Here is an 18,776-nt window from a genome sequence, read left to right as displayed (position 1 = left end):
AGACTGGCATTATTTTACTCCTACCCAGCTTAATTATACCATCATTAGTTTATCAGCATCTCTTTTTAAGCCCCTGGGCCAGTTATTAGCATGTCACTTGCTAACAGTTAACCAATAACCACCACCCCTTCAAAGCAGGATCTTCTGCTATAAAAAAGCCAATTTGTAGAGACAGATTTAATATCATCATTCAATTTATTTTTTTCAGTCAGCCATCACTTTCTGCTTTTAATTTAAGGGGGTTACTGTTTAGCTTAATGAAAACACAAATAATGCTGATGTATTACAAGGCATTACCAGGTAATAAAACACTTCCAGTACATAGTGGTTTATGAGACTGGATGCATGTTTTTATACTCAACAGTATGTACCACTGAAAAGACCAGAAAGCATACGATGTTGTTAAATTAACTAAAATTCTGGATTTCTCTGTCTACATGGTCTGGCTGGGATGGACTTAATTTCCTCCACGACAGCCTATAAGATACTGTGTTTTGTATTTGTGACTAAAACAAGGTTGATTAACACACCAGTGCTCTGAACGCTGCTAAGCAGTTCTTGCACAGCCTCAAGGCTGCCTTTTATTCCCACTCCCCCCCCCTCAGAGAGTAGACTGGAGGTGGACCAAGAGGCGGGGAGGGGACACAGTGGGAGCAGCTGACTTCATCTCTTCAAAGGTATATTCCGTACCATATGATGTCATAGTCAGCAATCAAAGCTCAAGGAAAGGAGAAAGAAGGGGGGATGTTCATTGTTTTGGTGTTTGTCTTCTCAAGTAACCATTATGTGTGCCAAGGCCCTGCTTCTCAGGAAGCGGCTATCTAACAGCTGCCTGCCAATTGTAAACAGTGAATAAATTTCACTCTGCTTGTAAGCATAGCTATTGCTTCCCCTACTAAACTGTCTTGATCTCAGTCCATGAGTCTTCTTGCCTTCCTTCTGTTTTCTCCCTGTCCCATGGCAGAGTGAGCGGCTGTGTGGCTGGCATCAACCCACCACACACTCTAACCCTTTAGTACAGACAGGCTGACCTATACAGCACCCGATGTTACATTAAATAATCATATAAGCAGATGATCAAACTATGAGAAAAACTGTTTTAATTGTAAAATAACTGAAGTACTTGCATATTAAATACATACTTACCTTGTCTAGACAGACAATTTTACATTATTATGAAAGGCATAGTGACCCAGAAACCCTCGTAAAGGGAACTCAGATTTATTTTTGTGCTTTGCTTTTGACTCAGCTGAAGTTATCTTAACCCAGTAAAGAAAATCTTACAAATACTAAAAATGCTTTACTATTATTATAACTTAGCTGTACTGCTTTTTTATAAATTTCATTAAATACTTCTTTCCAGTAATGAGAGGAAGGAAAAAAGCAAAAAGAATATCAAAGAGTTAGTACTTGCATAAGCTTCTGTCTTTAAAAACATAATATTGTACTTCTGACAGCAACTATATTTCATTCCGTACTTGACATCACACCAACAAGTTCAACTGAAATGCCATTCAGCCCCTGACACGTGGCTAGGTGACTTTACAAAAAGCAGCTTTACTTACTTTTACTTTTCATACACAATGGAAATACATAATTATTTCTGTTGAAGTATGTAATTTTTGCTGTTAAAAAGACAAACAATACCAAGCCATTCCTTAAAAGGTTAGGGTCACTAAGCTAATACAATTTGCTTAGTCCTGTGTCCTCTAGGTACATTTCTGCCCATCTTCCACCAACTTCACGGCAGCAGGAAGAAGATTCACAATATTGGGGGAAAATACTAGTGACAAAAAAAAAAATTCCAGGTCACAGTATACTCCATTATTTTCTGAGCAGCTGAATCCCAAATTAATATCACTGCCACTCTTTCTGAAAATTACTGTAAAACTGTTTTTGTATAATATATTTACTTTGTATCTTTTTACAGTCAAAGGTCAGCACTATAAATTATAATATCCAAAACAGGAGGCAAGACTGCTACACAGCGCCACAAATCACACTATCTCATTTAATGAAAAGACATGCTGTCAGTCACTCAAGAAAGCAGTCCTTTGCTAAACCTCATCTGTTAACTGAAACTGAACAGTGTATACTTTTGTTCTTACATAGGATCTCCTTCCACTTTACAAACATTTGAAATACCTGACATTGAAAAAAGGAAAAAAAGAAATTTTATCCAAAACAAACAAAATCTTTAACAAGCTTGGGATACTAGCCAAAAAAAAAAAAAAAAAAAAGAAAAAAAGAAGAAGAAAAAAAAGATTAACTAACCTAAAACCCAAACATATGTTGGCAAGGGTGTGTGTGTGTAATGAAACAGAGAGAGCCCAATGCATACCTGTTTATTTATACAGCACTCTACACTGACCACTTTAAGGCATGCACAGGCATGATTTCATCTGCAATCTACAGCGGCACTGAAGTTTGGTTTCAAGGTCACTGTAGCTGGCAAATGCTAATAGCTTATACTTAAAAACATTCACTCTTAATTCCTGCAGCCTGCTCATTTAAGGTAGGCAGTAAAAAACTGCTAGTGAAATAACATACTTATTCAACCCTAGAAAGATGCTTACAACTTTCCAATCCCTTTGAGTACTCACCAGCACATTTTGTTCTTGTTTTGAGAGCTGGGCCAGGAGATCCGGTTCCTCCTTCACCTGGTCTTGTAAGTAATACACTGATTTCATATTCTGTGTCAGGATCGAGGTGCCCAATCTTATAGCTCGTGGAGTCCACAGGCTGTATATCATACCAGCTTCCACTGGAAGTTCGATACTCAACTTCCCTTTGAATAATGGGTCCATCCCCATTGATAGAATTGGCATTCAACTGTATCCACAGGTAAGTTGCACCGACTGAGGACAGCTGAGGTGGAGCAATGGGAACTGGTGGCTCTGAAGCACAATAAGTCACAAAAAGTAGCAATGATTATACCGCCATTTTTTCTACTTCTAAAAAATTCAAATAAGCAATAGGTTTTGTACTATATTAGAGCTGAAGACTGCATAAAAATACGGATATGAAGAAATTTTCACTACATATCAACTTGTTTCCAATAAACTGCAATATGCAAACCCGTCTGCTTATGCACTTGGCGATTTTAACATGAAGCTTTTGTTTATACCATGTAACTTCAAAATGGGTGCAACTGGCATTCTATTCACTAAACATGACACGGCAATTTTTAACTTCCAATACAAAAAGAAATATGAACTCAGGTTTTCTTATCAAAAGACAGTTCTTACTGGATGGAGATATAAATCCTACTCAATACTAATATTTTTAAGCTGAAATTGATATTGTAGTCTATCCTTAGACATAGCCAGAACAATGATTTCTGCATGAAAACAAAATGAATTTTTTATCCATTATTTCCCAGGAACTGTAATACTCAGCCTTGATATTTTCAGACTTCTGTGTAGGCAGATTAAATATAGCCCATACTGGGACCGGGGCTGTTTAATATCTTTGTCAGCAACACAGACAGTGGGATTGAGTGCACCCACAGCAAGTTTGCCAACACCACCAAGCTGTGTGGTGCAGTTGATAGCTGGAGGGAAGGGATGCCATCCAGAGGGACCCTGGAAGGCTAGAGAAGTGGGCCCATGCAAACCTCATGATGTTAACAAGGTCAAGTGCAAGGTCCTGCACCTGGGTCAGGACAATCCCAAGCACAAATACAGGCTGGGTGGAGAATGGATTGAGAACAGGGCTCAGGAGATGGACTTGGTGATGTTGGTTGATAAGAAGCTCAACATGACCTGGCAATGCATACTTACAGCCCAGAAAGCCAACCGCATCCTGGGCTGCATCAAAAGAAGGGTGACCAGCAGGTCAAGGGAGGTGATTCTCCCCTTCTACTCCACTCTTGTGAGACCCCACCTGGAGTGTTGTGCTCAGCTCTGGGGTCCCCGACATAAGAAGGGCATGGACCTGTGGGAGTGAGTCCAGAAGAGGGTCACAAGGATGATCAGAGGGCTGGAGCACCTCTACTATGAAGACAGGCTGAGGGAGTTGGGGTTGTTCAACCTGGAGAAGAGAAGGCTCCACGGAGACCTTATAGCAGCCTTTCAATACCTAAAGGAGGCTTATAAGAAAGACAGGGACAGACTTTTTAGTAGGGCCTGTAGTGATAGGAGAAGGGTTAATAGTTACAAACTAAAAGGGGCTAGATTTACGTTAGCTATTAGGAAGAAATTCTTTACTGTGAGGGTGGCAAGACACTGGACTAGGTTGCCCAGAGAAGCTGTGGATGCCCCGTTTTGTTCAAGGCCAGGCTGGATTTTGAGCAACCTGGTCTATTGGAAGGTGTCCCTGCCCATGGCAGGGGGGTTGGAACTAGATGATCTTTAAGGTCCCTTCCAGCCTAAACCATTCTATGATTTTTCACGTCCTATTATCTCTGTTAAATAGAAGGAGTTTCTAAATGAGAGCTGGGGGAATTGTTGAGTCTTTACTATGAGTCTGACTGTATTTCATGTAATTGCTTGTTTTCACTAACAACCATACAGAAGCAGTACTCTTTCTCACTGAGCAAGCACGTGTGCAATCTCTTGATAGGCTGCATTGTAAAGATTTTAAAAGTGAGCAAAATTTTAAAAACACTTTTATTTATTAGGTGATGGACATCTTATTTTAAATTAAACTGCTGAAGTAATTTGCAGACATGTCTTTTTAAAGGTAAATAAATTATTTTTTCCCTATTGATTAAGCAGGAAATTACTTTGCTGTTTCATGCGTCACATCTGTCTAAAATTCACCTTCCCATTGGTTAAAATATATTTAAGTAGAATAAAACCAGGCCACTGTAATAAGGCCCTGTTTGATCAAATATTCTTTAACGTACCTATCAGTAAACATTGCCACCTTCTTAAGGCTACACAGACTACATAATGAGCACAGAACATCTCCCTTTCCTAAGCTGTGGATTGAGATTTATTCTCTTCTGCTAACCATTTCCTAACATGTTGAGATATAGGTAGTCAAACAGAAGAAAAGTGTAATTTATACATTTCCCAATTTTCTCAAGGACTTCAAAGTCAGAGTTAAAGAACATAAAAGAATGAAACATAAGGGAGAAAGGAACTCTGGAAATAAGTATTGGTATTTCCTGAGAAAAAGTAGAATTGTAGAATTGCTGTTTTAACAAACATGTTAATTATCCTATGTGATGCTACCTTTTTTCATGTACAGAAAGAGTACTCAACTCACAGAACACTAAGTACATCGAAGATTACTGTGCCTCAGACAGTTTCTAATTAGCACTATACACTTGCACGTAAGCTTCAATCTGTGCAATCTGTTAGTAATTGCTAAAATATCACATCACAAAATAGTAAACATAGGCAGTGGTATTAGATATATTTTCACCTTAACAAAACTAATTGATTACTATCATGAACATGATAAAATGGGCAACAATCCAGAATGTCTCCAAAGATGTCTACTAATTATTACTGATTGGGATAGACATAAAAATAGTTTAATATATTTTGATAGATTCCAGTACATAACAAAAAGCATTGTTTACATTTTCAAATCAGAATGGAAAACACTATTACATGTCAGTAGCAATATATGGCAAAGCAATGTCACCAGTTAGACACATACTGCAGTTTTATTGTAATTATTGTCCCTGTAGTATACGAACTATGGCTTCATACAGCAATAGCATGTCTGGAAACAGTTCTGACTTGACTCGAAATGATTTAGCATCAATTTAAATCATTAGGCTGTTTTGTGAACCAAGACATGAAATGGAACTTTTATAGAGCATCCTAAGGCATTTACTTAGCCATGCTGAAAGAACAGTTAATTACTTTCAAGTTTCAAATGCTACTAAAGGCTGTTGAAGTGCCATTCAAAATGCGAACTCAGGAGTTAGGTCACTAAGGTTAGTGGTTACACCAATTCGTTCCAAGTACTACAAGTACTTGAAATAGACAGTATTTTATTGTCTTTTTATCCCTTGGGGCATGTTTTTCATTCCTTTGTGACCACAGTAGAAAAGGTTAATGCAAGCTGCATTATTTCAGCAAAGCCTGCATATACTGCAGTTTAATATTAGTAATGTAGTTTAATAATAAAAGTAGTCTTCCTACCAGAGATCAAGGTTACATAAAATGAGCCTTTCATTACAGATATGATGCTCATTATTAAGTGGCTGGTCATAAACATGAGACCAAGAGTTAAGCAGACACTTTAATACAAACTATGTACTACCAAATATAATGAGACAATTTAATGACTAAAGTATGAAAGCTGTTCTTCTGACATTAATTTGTTCCTTCTGTAAGTAAAATTGTTTATTTTTTTTAGGATATTGAGGAGTTCAAATCACTTAATTAGGTAAATACCAGACTGCAGCAGCACTGTCTTCCACTAGAGGCAGTTTTACTGGTGGCCACTACGATAGTCTCAAAAAAATTCCATGCATATTATTTTCTGATTAATACCTTTAAGAAAATGGTACAATAGACCTGTGATTTTACAGCTGTGTACATTCAAGGAAGGATTTTCAACTGATTGCATAAACAAGTTTGTAGCATAGGCTATTTAGTACAATGGTTTAGCTTAGGAGTTCTTCCTTGTAGATACCTTGAAATAAGTAAACAAAGCTATTCAGTACTGTGAAACCCCTTAAAGATAGGGTTTTGAAACAGAATGTTAACTCAAAAGAAGAAGGTAAGTTTATCCATAATTTCAAATGTAATGCTTTTTAGACTTTGGACAGACAGGTGATGTCTTCTTGAATTCTGTGACAAATGGTGATGGGCATAAGCCCTTATGGAAAGAAAATAGTGGCCACCTTACAGAGCCAGAGGTCTGCAGATGACAAGAAAGTTTTAGGTAGATGCTCTCATGTCATCCTATGTAAATGCATAATTTACAGTAAATATGAGAAAAAGACAAAGCCTTTATGATAAGGAGCAGCCCTTCTCTTATGCAGAGGATAAAACCAAATCTAGTCATACATGCATATAACCTATTTATTCTTATGCACTTTTATATTAATTTGAAACATATTTGAAACAGTAACTCCTTTATTTACACTGTTTTGTATTTTAAATTATACGGAATTTCCAAATGTCTTCTACAAGATCCTAACTTCTTCCTGTTTTCCAGTTTTAAAATTTTAATAGGGAGGGAAAAGGCACCACACAGAGATGCCAGTGGAGATAATGGAAATCTCTGAGATTTAAGTGAGTTATAGAACACAAAAAAATAGACATTTCTTTTCTGTGGCTTAGAACACCTAACTTGAAAAATGAAAAAAACCCTACTTCAACACAAACAGGAACACTTTTCAATTTTTCTTTTGAGGTGAATGTGTGGGAGAATGGAGCCATGCTACATTTGCAAGGGAACAGGGAAGAAACATTAATCCTGCAAGCTATTTTTTTTTTAATTAAATAGTAACTGTTAGAAAGATAATGCCACAATATCCTCAGGTGATACCGCTGAGCACATGACGAGTAGGTGAGGTGATAAAAATAATGTATCAATCATCTCTGATGCTATGTCCACAGTAAAAACATCATAATTATTACAAATCTAAGCAAATAATTGTAATTTTACAGTCTTAAAATCAATTAAACAGCTTTATTTTAAGAATATTTTCTTCCACTTTCCTCTCTATTTTGTTTTTTTATAAATATAAATACTGTGCTCCTCTTTTCAGCATGCAAATGATTCCGTCCCTTTGGAAACAATGGAGAGCAGTGCCATTTTGCAGCATGTAGTTGTGGATGCAGGGCAACAAGTAACCCCACTGATAACAGAAGGCACCGCAGTGATTTTGAAACACCACAGCTCTTCATGCAATATTTTCATCAAAAAAGTCTTTAAATAATTCCTGCCAAAGCATGTAATAATTGAATTAAACAATATCTCTAAACAGTATAATGCATAACACATTAGCTAATTTTACAGTATTCCTTTACTGAGACTGTTCAGGATGAAAACTTCACTTGACCCCGTATCCTAATGTTCTTAAAATTACTTGTAAATTCATCATTTAGGAAAATGTCATTGTTATGTTTTACACATATTTTGAAACTTTACAGAAAAATAAGTGTCCTTGTACTATACACTGATAAGCCTATGCAGGTACAATTTATTAGCTGGACATTAGCAGATATCTTGCTAAACCCTGTAGTAGCAGTAGTACCACCCATCCCTAAGGACCCACAAACTGTTCCCTTCTCCAAACACGATTCCTCTCAAAACCAATTGTTCTCACTTCCCCGCTCCTGACTCACCAACCCTCTTCTAAGACTGCAGTACTTCACCTCGCACTGCTCTCACTCCATCCTCACCTGATTACCTAAGTGGTCTAAACCCATCTACCCCTCCCATGCCCTGCTTTGCTCAGTTTTTGTTTTCTCCTCACACTATAGTCACCATCCCCACATTCCAAACACCACTAAATTCCCACTCCACATTCGGTTTGTTTGTTGGTTTCTTTTTTTACCCTAGCCTGTATCTACAAGCTCTATGCCTGCTCCTCTCTATGCCTTCCACTCTGCTGTTGTTCTACGGATGCTTCTTCCTAGCACACGCTTTTCCTCTACCTTGCTGCACTAGACAGTTCCTCTTTTCAGAGTTCCCTTTTTCACTGGCCTTAGCCCCCATTCTCATCCCTTACAAATATATACACACATACGTATTTTCAAATAGGCATGTGTGTATGTAAGTTTATCTTCTACTCTTTGTCATCTTTCTCCCTAGTTTTCAGTGCTTATGTAGTCCCAAATTTTCACCTGCTTCCCTTCTCATTTCAAAACACCTCCCAGATTGCCATGCCTTTCAGTCCCAACACTAACAACCTCATCTGAACATGCACCTTCTTGCCCTTGCAACCCTTGCTACCACATCATGCATCTCACCATTTTGCCTTTACAGTAAAGCACAGGTTAGGTAAGCTCACAGCTTTTGATTCCTGTGCCTGGATCCAGCTTCTCCCAGAGGAGCACAGAGCACTGCTTGCATTTAAATCCCATTCACTGTACCTAGAATTTGGGGGAAATTTCAGAATTTAACTCAGAGAATTCTCAGAGTCTTGGTGGGTTTTAATTAGAAGCTTGTAAATTGACTATACTTGAAAACAGATCTTCACAGGACGAGAAAAACAGTATTCTTGACATAACTATTACCCTCCTGAAAAAAAGTTCCTGCTTTAAAGTTGAGAGTCCTCAGCGCTTTCCTAAGATGGCTGAACTACCTCCACCATTCTGGCTGGAGGTTTTCTCAAAACCTTCAAGCTGCAGCACACCCCCACACTGAAAAATATCAGCCTGAAGTCAGTTTGCCAAAATATGAGCATCTGAAAGCATGCCTTCATGGTAGGAACTGTCAGGCAACCATAAAAATAAGTCCTAATACCAGCACTGTTTGCAAAAAAGGGGTAAAGCCTGTGCTGATGGATCCAGCATGAAAGGTTAGCAGGCAGAGAGAAAAAACAGATGTTAAGTACCTGCATGTATTTAATGTATGGGAACAACTGATACCACAGACAAGCAATAGTTAATATTTTCTTACTGTGTCTTCTTCTCAGAATGATTTTGCCCTCCAGAATAAATTCTTTGCTCTAGAGGTCCAGAAGAGGTTTGGTTCTGTTCCCAGTGTTAAATCTTTCATTTGGAAAGATTCAGACATTTAAGCTGCCAGCATTACAGATGGCTACCTTTCTATGCCCTTGCTTAAAAACCTAACAAAATTCCTTTTAACCAATTTGACACCTAGGTTTACCTTGTTTGAACTCAATAAGCAGTCTGAACATTGTAATAATCTGATGTCTGCTCAGACAGGCTCATTCTGTTCTCCTAAATCTAATCTGTGTTGTATCTGCCCGCTATTAGAAAGATTCAACCTAGGGACTGTATGTAGAAGTCTCATTTACTTCACCAAACACATTTAATCAATTCCACCCTACTATTTTCCTTTTGCTCAATGTTTGATTACTTTTATATCACCTATTAGATACGAACTGCTGTTTTTTACAATAAGTGGGTGATCTGACAAGGCCAATTTCATGTCTCCCATTAGATAAAGTGACATTTCAATCCAATTCTCTGACAAACTTATATGAGGATACAGTGTAGTTTAAGCACACACAATGACAAAGCACCGTCTTTTCAGCCTTTCCTATCAGAACAAACACTCAGGTAAATTGAAAACCTCCCCTTCGGGATTTGTTTAAATAGAGCAATCAATACTTTATTTCACCTTCCTCTAAAAGACATATAAGATGACACAAATGAATTTAAAAAAAAAATAAATCCCTTTTCTCATTCTCGTTTAAGGAGAGACTAATTGTTCACTGGCAGGCTTTTTGCTCATTAGTTAGACAATATCAATGTTTACAATTCTTTAATAAGATAACATGGGATTAACTGACAGCTTTTTAATTGCTTCCTCCCCCATACAGATTAAACCTTGTTATAACCATATCTGCTCAGGTAAAAAAAGAAAGGGGGGGGAGGGGGCGGGGGAAGAGAGAGAAGAACATTTGGCAGTTTCTGCTCAGGTAAAGAAAAGAAGCAAGAAAAAACCCCAAACATTTGGCAGTTTCTTACATATCTCTCATCTTCAAGATTTCATTTCTATTCCTTTGTGTTTTCAGGTTTGGTTTGCAGCATCTGATACTAGCAGCCCTTGTGCCAATTTCAAAAGTTCTAGTACCTGGTTTGCAGTGCAACACAGCATCACACTACAGCAGCACTACAAACCTTACAGAGGTATACATAGGTAACTGGAATTTATTTAGAGTAAGTTCCTATTTAGTGAAACTATGTCTACAGTGAAGTAGAATGGGTGTTGTACACAGCTGTAACTCACTACACTGTGCAAACATCCCAACTTAAAAGCCAAGATACTTTGAAAATATCCCAACTCCAGTGCAGCATTTACTTACTTGCAACTTGAGTTACAAGTTCAGTAACCACAATGAAACAGAGAGAGATAAATGTGAAGAACTGATGCTCTTTAACTTACAAACATAAAGTTTGACTCCCCTGTCATCCTAGCAGTGTAATTCTAGGGAAATTCCTCTTAAGTCAGCTTGGTTACACCAGTGTAAATTAAAAAAGAATTAGATTCATTGTTTGCAACAAAGAGTGGGGAGTAATTACACCACTGTTTCTACACATACTATTATTAAACCATCAGTAATTCCCAAGTATACTAAGCATTATATACAATATGGGTAAATGTACATTTTTCATGATTTATTGATGGTGATGGATTAAAAAAGATATATCTGCATTGAAATCACTCACTCCATTATCTTTGAATTCTGCTAACATTGCAGACAAGCTGCTGAAAAAAATAGTAAATACAATTTCTTAATTATAGGTCATCAATAAGAAAGGGTATTTACTAATTAGGCCCTAATGCTGCTATTTCAGCATAGCCATCTAAAGGTTTTTACAGCACAATGTTTAAAATGGGTCTTTTTAGGTCAGAAGGAATGACCTGCAGGTGGTCTCATAAAAGCTCCAATACAGGCAAGGGGGATTACCATAATTACTTTGCCGCTCTACAAGTAGTTAATGGGATTACACCCAAAGGCTATCCACTTGCTCACAGTGCCTAGTGCAAATTTTCTGAAAGAACCTCCACAAGCACAAATGCTTTAACGATACGCTTCATAATTTTATCTACTGCACCACAAAAGGAGCCCTAATAAATTAAAACACCCTAAATCTGAGAAACTGAAAAGAATCTAACTTACTCAGCTTCCTGTACCTCCTGTCACTGAGGCAGTAAATTTTCCACCTGCCTCCTTCAGGCAGTCTCCATTCTTCATTTTCACTGATGTTAGGTCTGAAAGATGTTTCTTCATTCCTATTGGGATTCACAGCCCACACTTTCTTTTTTTTTGCTGACTTATATTTACATTTTTAGCCACCTCTTTTATTTTGTTTTCATTCTTGGACTGAAATAACCTCAATTTTTCCACATTTCCATAACGACACTCTCATCTCACCCACTCTGTTTATTTCTTCATCTGTCCATTCTAGTAGCTCATCTAAGCTTTCACACCACAATTTGTTTTGTCTTATCTTCATACACTGGTTATTTGCAACTTCCTTCTCCTTGTCTTGTCATGTTTCTCTCCATATTCTCTAAAACACATTCACTAAAACCATATTCTTCCATTTGGAAAAAAGTTTCTTCTTCATTGTGGCTTTCTTGTATCTTCTACTGGTGACCTATTATTCCCCAGGCTAACCTATAGCCTGAGTTTTTTCTTCTCCAATCAACACCTGTTCACACTGCTCTAACCATATCACCTCTTCATTATTCCACTCCTTATTTTCTTCTTAAATATCCCCTTCAATTTTTATTTAATTCAAAAAAACCCACATCCTATCTACAGCTTAACTGCTAACATTCCTGTATCTCTTCTCAACGTAAACTCTATTGTCCTCACTTTGTCTCATCATTTTTTCCCCAGAACTTTTGCTTTGCTTTAGTATTTTGTCCTGATTCCTTATTTATGCCACTGAGCCTCCTCTCCTTCAAACTCTTCTTTCTGTCATGGCTTAACCCTGGCTGGATGCCAGGTGCTCGCCAAAGCTGCGTTATCACTGCCCTCCTCAACTGGACAGGGGAGAATATATGATGAAAAGCTCATGTGATGAGAAAAGGACAGGGACATCACTCACTGATACACTGTCACAGGCAAAACAGACTGAACTTGGGGAAATTAGTTTAATTTATTACCAGTCAAATCAGAGTAGGATAATGAAAAGTAAGACCAAATCTTAAAAAACCCCCACACCTTCCCAGGCTCAACTTCAACAATTTTCTGTCGTCCCCCCCGCCCAGCAGTGCAGGGGGACGGGAGCGGGGGCTGCGGTCAGTCCATCACACGCTGTCTCTGCCGCTCCTGCCTCGCAGGGGGAGGCTCCTCACACTGCCCTGCTCCAGCCTGGGGTCCCTCCCGCGGGAGACAGTCCTCCATCAGCTGCTCCGGTGTCAGCCCTGCCCACGGGCTGCAGTTCTCCACAGCCTGCCCCAGCCTGGGTCCCCGCGGGGTCACAGGCGCTGCCAGGACCCTGCCCCAGCCTGGGCTCCTCTCCCCGCGGGGTCACAGGCGCTGCCAGGACCCTGCCCCAGCCTGGGCTCCTGTCCCCGCGGGGTCACAGGCGCTGCCAGGACCCTGCCCCAGCCTGGGCTCCTCTCCCCGCGGGGTCACAGGCCCTGCCAGGACCCTGCCCCAGCCTGGGTCCTCGCGGGGTCGCAGCCTCCTTTGGGCACCCACCTGCTCCGGCGTGGGGTCCTCCACGGGCTGCAGGTGGGGATCTGCTCCACCACGGACCCCCACGGGCTGCAGGTGGGGATCTGCTCCACCACGGACCCCCACGGGCTGAGGGGCACAGCCTGCCCCACCGTGGGCTTCACCACGGGCTGCAGGGGAATCTCTGCTCCGGCACCTGGAGCCCCCCTGCCCCTCCTGCACTGACCTGGGGGCTGCGGGGCTCTGCCTCTCACATAGTCTCACTCCACTCTCCAGCTGCAAGTGCTGTTGCACAGTAACTTTCCCCCCTTCTTAAATGTGTTACCCCAGAGGTGCTACCACCATCACTCTTGGGCTCAGCCTTGGCCAGCGGTGGGTCCATCTTGGAGCCAGCTGGCACTGGCTCCATCGAACATGGGGAAGCTTCTCACAGCCGCTCACAGCAGCCACCACAGTAGTCCTCCTGCTACCAAAACTTGCCCTGCAAACCCAATACACCTTTACTGCTAGCTTCTCATACACATGCTTTCTATATTGACTTCAGAAACAAGATCCATGGTACATTTTCAGATGTAACAGTTATCCTACATCTTTCTTATTGTCCTACATATAAGTTGCCTTTAGCAACAGGATTGTGTCTTCAAGAAGTTCTGACAAATCTCATACAGGTTTATAAATATGCAAAATAATTGAAAAGTTAGGAGAAAGAAAAGGGTAAATCCCAGATCAACTAATAACAAAGCCCCTTATCCAGTTTGCTGTCTGCAAGTAGAACTCTGCAAGCTCTTATACTGGAATAGGAACTGATTCTTTAATTAGATTACTAAATCATAAGAAATGTTAATTTGTATCTTAACCCAAAAGATAAAACCTAGAGCAGAATTTGGAAAGCAGAGTGACAAGAAAGTATGACACAAAATTAATTTCTTGCTCTGTTACTCCTTAGCCTATAAATTTCTTTAATTCCATTAGAACATCTAAAACTAAATAATCTCTGATAATCCAAATGCTACCCTCAAAAGAAAAAAAGTATTATCCAACAAAGGATACTGTTTCTAAAATCAGAGGTTGCATAATAGATGCAACTGTGTCCTTCCTAATTCTCAGCGGAAAATCCCACACCTGTGGTGGATTTAGTTTTAGGGCAGTCATTCACTCCTTGCAAACTTGGATCAAATTTATTTCAGAAAGAAGAGAAAAAGAGCTTTTAGCCCTTCATCTCACTTGTTTCTTGGACCAGAAAGGAAAGATACATTGCACAATTCTGTGGCTCCACAACTTAGATGCTAAAGAATATGGTTTTGTCTCTGACAAAACAAAAATAAAATTTTGTTCGTCCAAAATACTAGTATAAAAGTAAGAAGCAATCAAAATGAAATATAAAAGCCATGAATATTAAAAAATTGTTTTAGCTGAGTTTTTTTATTTAGGATGGACAGACCTGTATGCGTTCTATTTACATGTATTTCCTGCTATTTTTAGAAACATCCCTCCATGTGTTGGAATATGTGTATTTTATGTTTGTTGTAATGTAAGTCTTTCATATTTTGCAGTAAATATATTTTTAGAATGCAATCTCCACAAAGGAGGTAAATAGCCAGTATATGTTCATCTTTTTCAAAAAATCTTGTAAAGACATATAGTTCTAAACAGTACCTTTTTGGAGAAATATTTAAAACAACAATCAACAAGTAACTAGTTAATTAGCCCTAGCCTTGTTACAGCTGGATAGACTGTTAAGATTTACATAAATAGAGTCTATTTACTGAACCTCTTATTGACTTTAACAGGCTATGGGTAACATTCTTACTGAATTAGCAGTATCCTTATTCCATACACTGAGCATGCAAATACTTATTTTTATTGTTAAATACCTTTGACTATCAGTTCTGCATAGTTTGATACACCAACTCCTCCTTCTGTCCGGATCATGCAGCGATAGTTGCCAGCGTCCCGCTTCGTAGCATTTACCACACTAAAAAGAGCTACAAATCGGCGGAAGTTGAACACTTTTATGTCCTTCAAAGGTGCATCCCTTACATAAATACCCTAGGTGGAGAAACAAAAATAAAGAATATTGTTAGTCATATTAAAAAAAAAAAAAGTACTGACAACCTATTTTATTTCTCTCAAGTTCCCCAAGAGGGGAGGCAAGATAAAAGCAGAAGTCTGTATGTTACTTTTACAGATGTTTACGCTGTGTGAGACTTTACTGCCTTCCCATGTGAGTTACAACCATTCATCATCAGTATGCGACCGCTGATCTGAACAGCTGCTTTCAACTCTTTATAGATTAACTAATAGAAAGATTTAAGAGCAATGTAACATTTACTTGCTTGGCTTACTTTATACAAATATTTAACATCATTTCTTTTAAAGAAACATGAAACCCAGCATACTCGGTCTCTGCTTTCTCTTCCCCTCTTGCATCTTGCACAGCTTGCACAGAAATGTCAGTGGATGGTTTTCATGCAGCAGCACCTACACATGACGTTATCAGCCACGCAGGTGGAAGAGACTAGGCACAGATTTACCAGGCATATGACCAACAAGGCTGAAGATGTCTCCAACTTTCACTTACTCAGCATGATACTGGGAACTGGGCAGTTTCTACTTCAGTGCAGTGTCTCATCCTCAATTCAACATATTGCATGCACAGCACAAGAAAATGAGCTACGTAACAGCAGAGGAGCACAGGGCCCAGCATAAATCCCATGCTACTGGCCTGCTCCCTCGTGATCCAGTGCATGGCTGCAGGAGTGAAAAAGGAAAGGTAGCAGACAGAAGAGGGCAGAAATGACATCTTGCCATGTCCTCTGACATAAAGATGAGGACAGAGAGAATTGGGTCTCAGATCCTCATCAGAACTTGTGCTTCACCTGCCTATGAAATAGGATATGTGCACTGTGAACACTCAAAACCCCTCAGAAAATGTATAATCATTGAATTGCTAGAGGCGGCTGAAAAAAAACCCATACAAAATATAGTGACAACATTTACTCAAACAAGCACACAAGAAAGGCACACTTTTCACACAAATACATATTTCAACAAACTGAAGGCTACATTATCAAAACACCAAGAGTAACTGGAGACCCCCAACTGGCACCTCTCAAAAGACACTCTTTCCAGGAAAGCATATGAACAGTCTGATGCTATGTAATGACACCGGTTATTTTTAGTAGATCTTTCTGACTTCAGGAGCTTCAAGCATGGCAAGGGTCCTGCACTACCGATCTTCTATAAACCATCAATACAGCTGGTGATGTGTTTTTCTGCCCTAGAGTTTGTCGTTTGTCCAGCAGAATTTAAGACCTGTATAGGAAATACCTCATTTTGTTATGGACTTTACTTGCCACTGTATCAAAACTATCCTTAAAATACCAGTTGTAACCAAATAGTTTCAAATAAGAGCCACATAAAATTAAATTCATCCATAAATCACAAAACCAAGTCAAAGTTAATTATGCTATTAATGCCAAAGAAGCAGCTTAATTAACAGTAAACACTAATTCTCATGGACAGTAAGGTAGAGTTATTTCCTCTTCAGAAATACACGTGGGTGATGCACAGCTTATTTAAGAGAAAAATTAAATGCTTGTAAGATGGCCAAAGAGGAATACTATCATACCTTAAAAATTACTCAGTCTTAAATTATTACTTAAGAATTACTTCAGATAATTGCCAGGTCCTTAAAAATCCTAGAACTCTGAGCTTCTGATAAACTGGCTTCTCTGACGTGGCATGGCAGTTACAAAACCCAAAACTTAGAAAGAAACATTTCAAACTACTTTTTCAAAACTACCACTTCTACTGGTTTTGCCACTGTAACATCATTCTAGCAAGAATGGCTGCAATTAGCAGGGAGCAAGCAGAGCAGGTTAATTATGGTTTTGGAGAATGAATATTTTTTAAAAGCAACATTGTCTTTTACCTAAAATGATAACTGATTAATCTTAATTAATTATCAGAGCTGCTGACAAAACACATCATTTTAAAGTATGTTTCTGAAGCTTCCATACTCTTTAAGGACTCTGTGCATAACCAAGTAACATGCTTACACTACATTCACCAATGCTAGATTTTCCTTTTTTCTAGTTCGCAACATCAGGAAGCTTTACACAGGCTATTTTATCCTGCTGAGAAACAGGGTAAGTTATTCTCTAAGGAGCAACACACTGCCACACACTGATTAATTGTAGTACCTAAACTAGCTCAGCTCATTTAGAGTGTGAACAAGCCCCTCTGTACTCCTGCCTGCATGGTACGTCCACCCTTCCCTGCAGGGTACCGGCATCCAGAGTCTACCAGGACTCTGAAGAGTTATAACATAATTGAAGAACTGTGTAAATATTTTAAGAATTATTTCTTGCTGTTCCCACCCAACAAAGGCTACAGGACACTGTTAAAGGGAGAAAGAGGTGAAGGGAAAGGACCAGGCAATGCCCAAGGCAGTATAATTTCTGCCTTAATCTGTAGCCTGTGTGGACAGGAGACCATGGGAAGGTGTGATGCACGCACACTCCCCGCTGGCCCTGCACAGAGGGTTGTGTCCTACCAGGCCTGGCCCCTCAGACCTCCGAGTGGCTGGTAGAAATCCTGAACAACACAGCCTGGGTTGTCATATAAACTGCCAGCAGTCCATGAAGGGAACTGCTCCAATGAAGCAGCTGAAGTTGCAAAAAGAAGTCTGAGGGCAGTCAAGAGAGGCTTCATAGCCTTGGGACAACCGGTTAAGGGATTAGGAACACAAGCAGTGTTCTTCACTATCCCACCAGTCACGAGGAAGGATGAGGGAAGAAGCAGGAAGAGCCAGCAGATCAATACCTGGCTCCGAGCCTGGTGTTACTGGCAGAACTTTGTGGGTTTTGATCATGGGTTGGTTTATATGACACCAGACATGCTGGCAACAGATGGGGTACACCTGTCTCAAAGAGGGAAAAAGATCTTTGCACAGTGGTTAGCAGGGCTCACTGAAAGAGCTTCAAACTAGATTGGAAGGGGGAAAGGGATAAAACCAGGCTCGCTAGAGATAAGCCTGGGGGCAGCACACCCAGTGTGCTAGCAAGGTCCTTCGGTCTGCCCTCTCAATAGAGGTAGGGGATTGGACATCCATGTGGCAGGAAAGACACAAGGTTGATTGATGTGTCAGAAACCAAAGAAGCACTTGAGAATGGACACATAGGATTTAAGGGCTTCTCCCCGCAGAAAGTTGGCGGGAGCAATAGCCCAACTGAAGTGCATCAAAATCAATATGTGCAGCATAGGCAACAATCAGGAGGAGCTAGAAGCAGGAAAACTATGACATAGCTGCCATCAGAGAAACATGGTGGGATGACTCACATGACTGGAGTGCTGCAATGGATGGCTATAAACTCTTCAGAAGGGGTAGGCAAGGAAGGAGAGGTGGTGGGGTAGCCCTGTATGTTAGGGAGTATTTTGATTGTCAAGAGCTTAATGACGGTGATGTTAGGGTTGAGTGCTTATGAGCAAGAAGTGGGAGAGTCAACAAGGCAGATACCGTGGT

At 39.7% G+C, this 18,776-nt stretch overlaps 1 protein-coding gene across 10 annotated transcripts in view; it reads right to left on the bottom strand.

Moving 5' to 3' along the window:
* The window catches only part of PTPRM (protein tyrosine phosphatase receptor type M), a 481,575-nt gene that overhangs the window by 278,555 nt on the left and 184,244 nt on the right, over positions 1–18,776 (bottom strand). For all 10 annotated transcript variants that reach the window (XM_027802895.2, XM_027802897.2, XM_027802902.2 and 7 more), the window contains exons 6-7: positions 15,124–15,298; positions 2,604–2,897 (exon numbers count right to left, since the gene is read on the bottom strand). In XM_027802895.2, coding sequence (XP_027658696.1) covers positions 2,604–2,897; positions 15,124–15,298 — 469 coding nt within the window. The remainder of the gene's footprint in view (positions 1–2,603; positions 2,898–15,123; positions 15,299–18,776) is intronic.

The sequence above is a fragment of the Falco cherrug genome, chromosome 3 (genome assembly GCF_023634085.1).
Source record: "Falco cherrug isolate bFalChe1 chromosome 3, bFalChe1.pri, whole genome shotgun sequence".
NCBI lineage: Eukaryota > Metazoa > Chordata > Aves > Falconiformes > Falconidae > Falco > Falco cherrug.
This window is presented reverse-complemented; position numbering and strand designations above follow the sequence as displayed.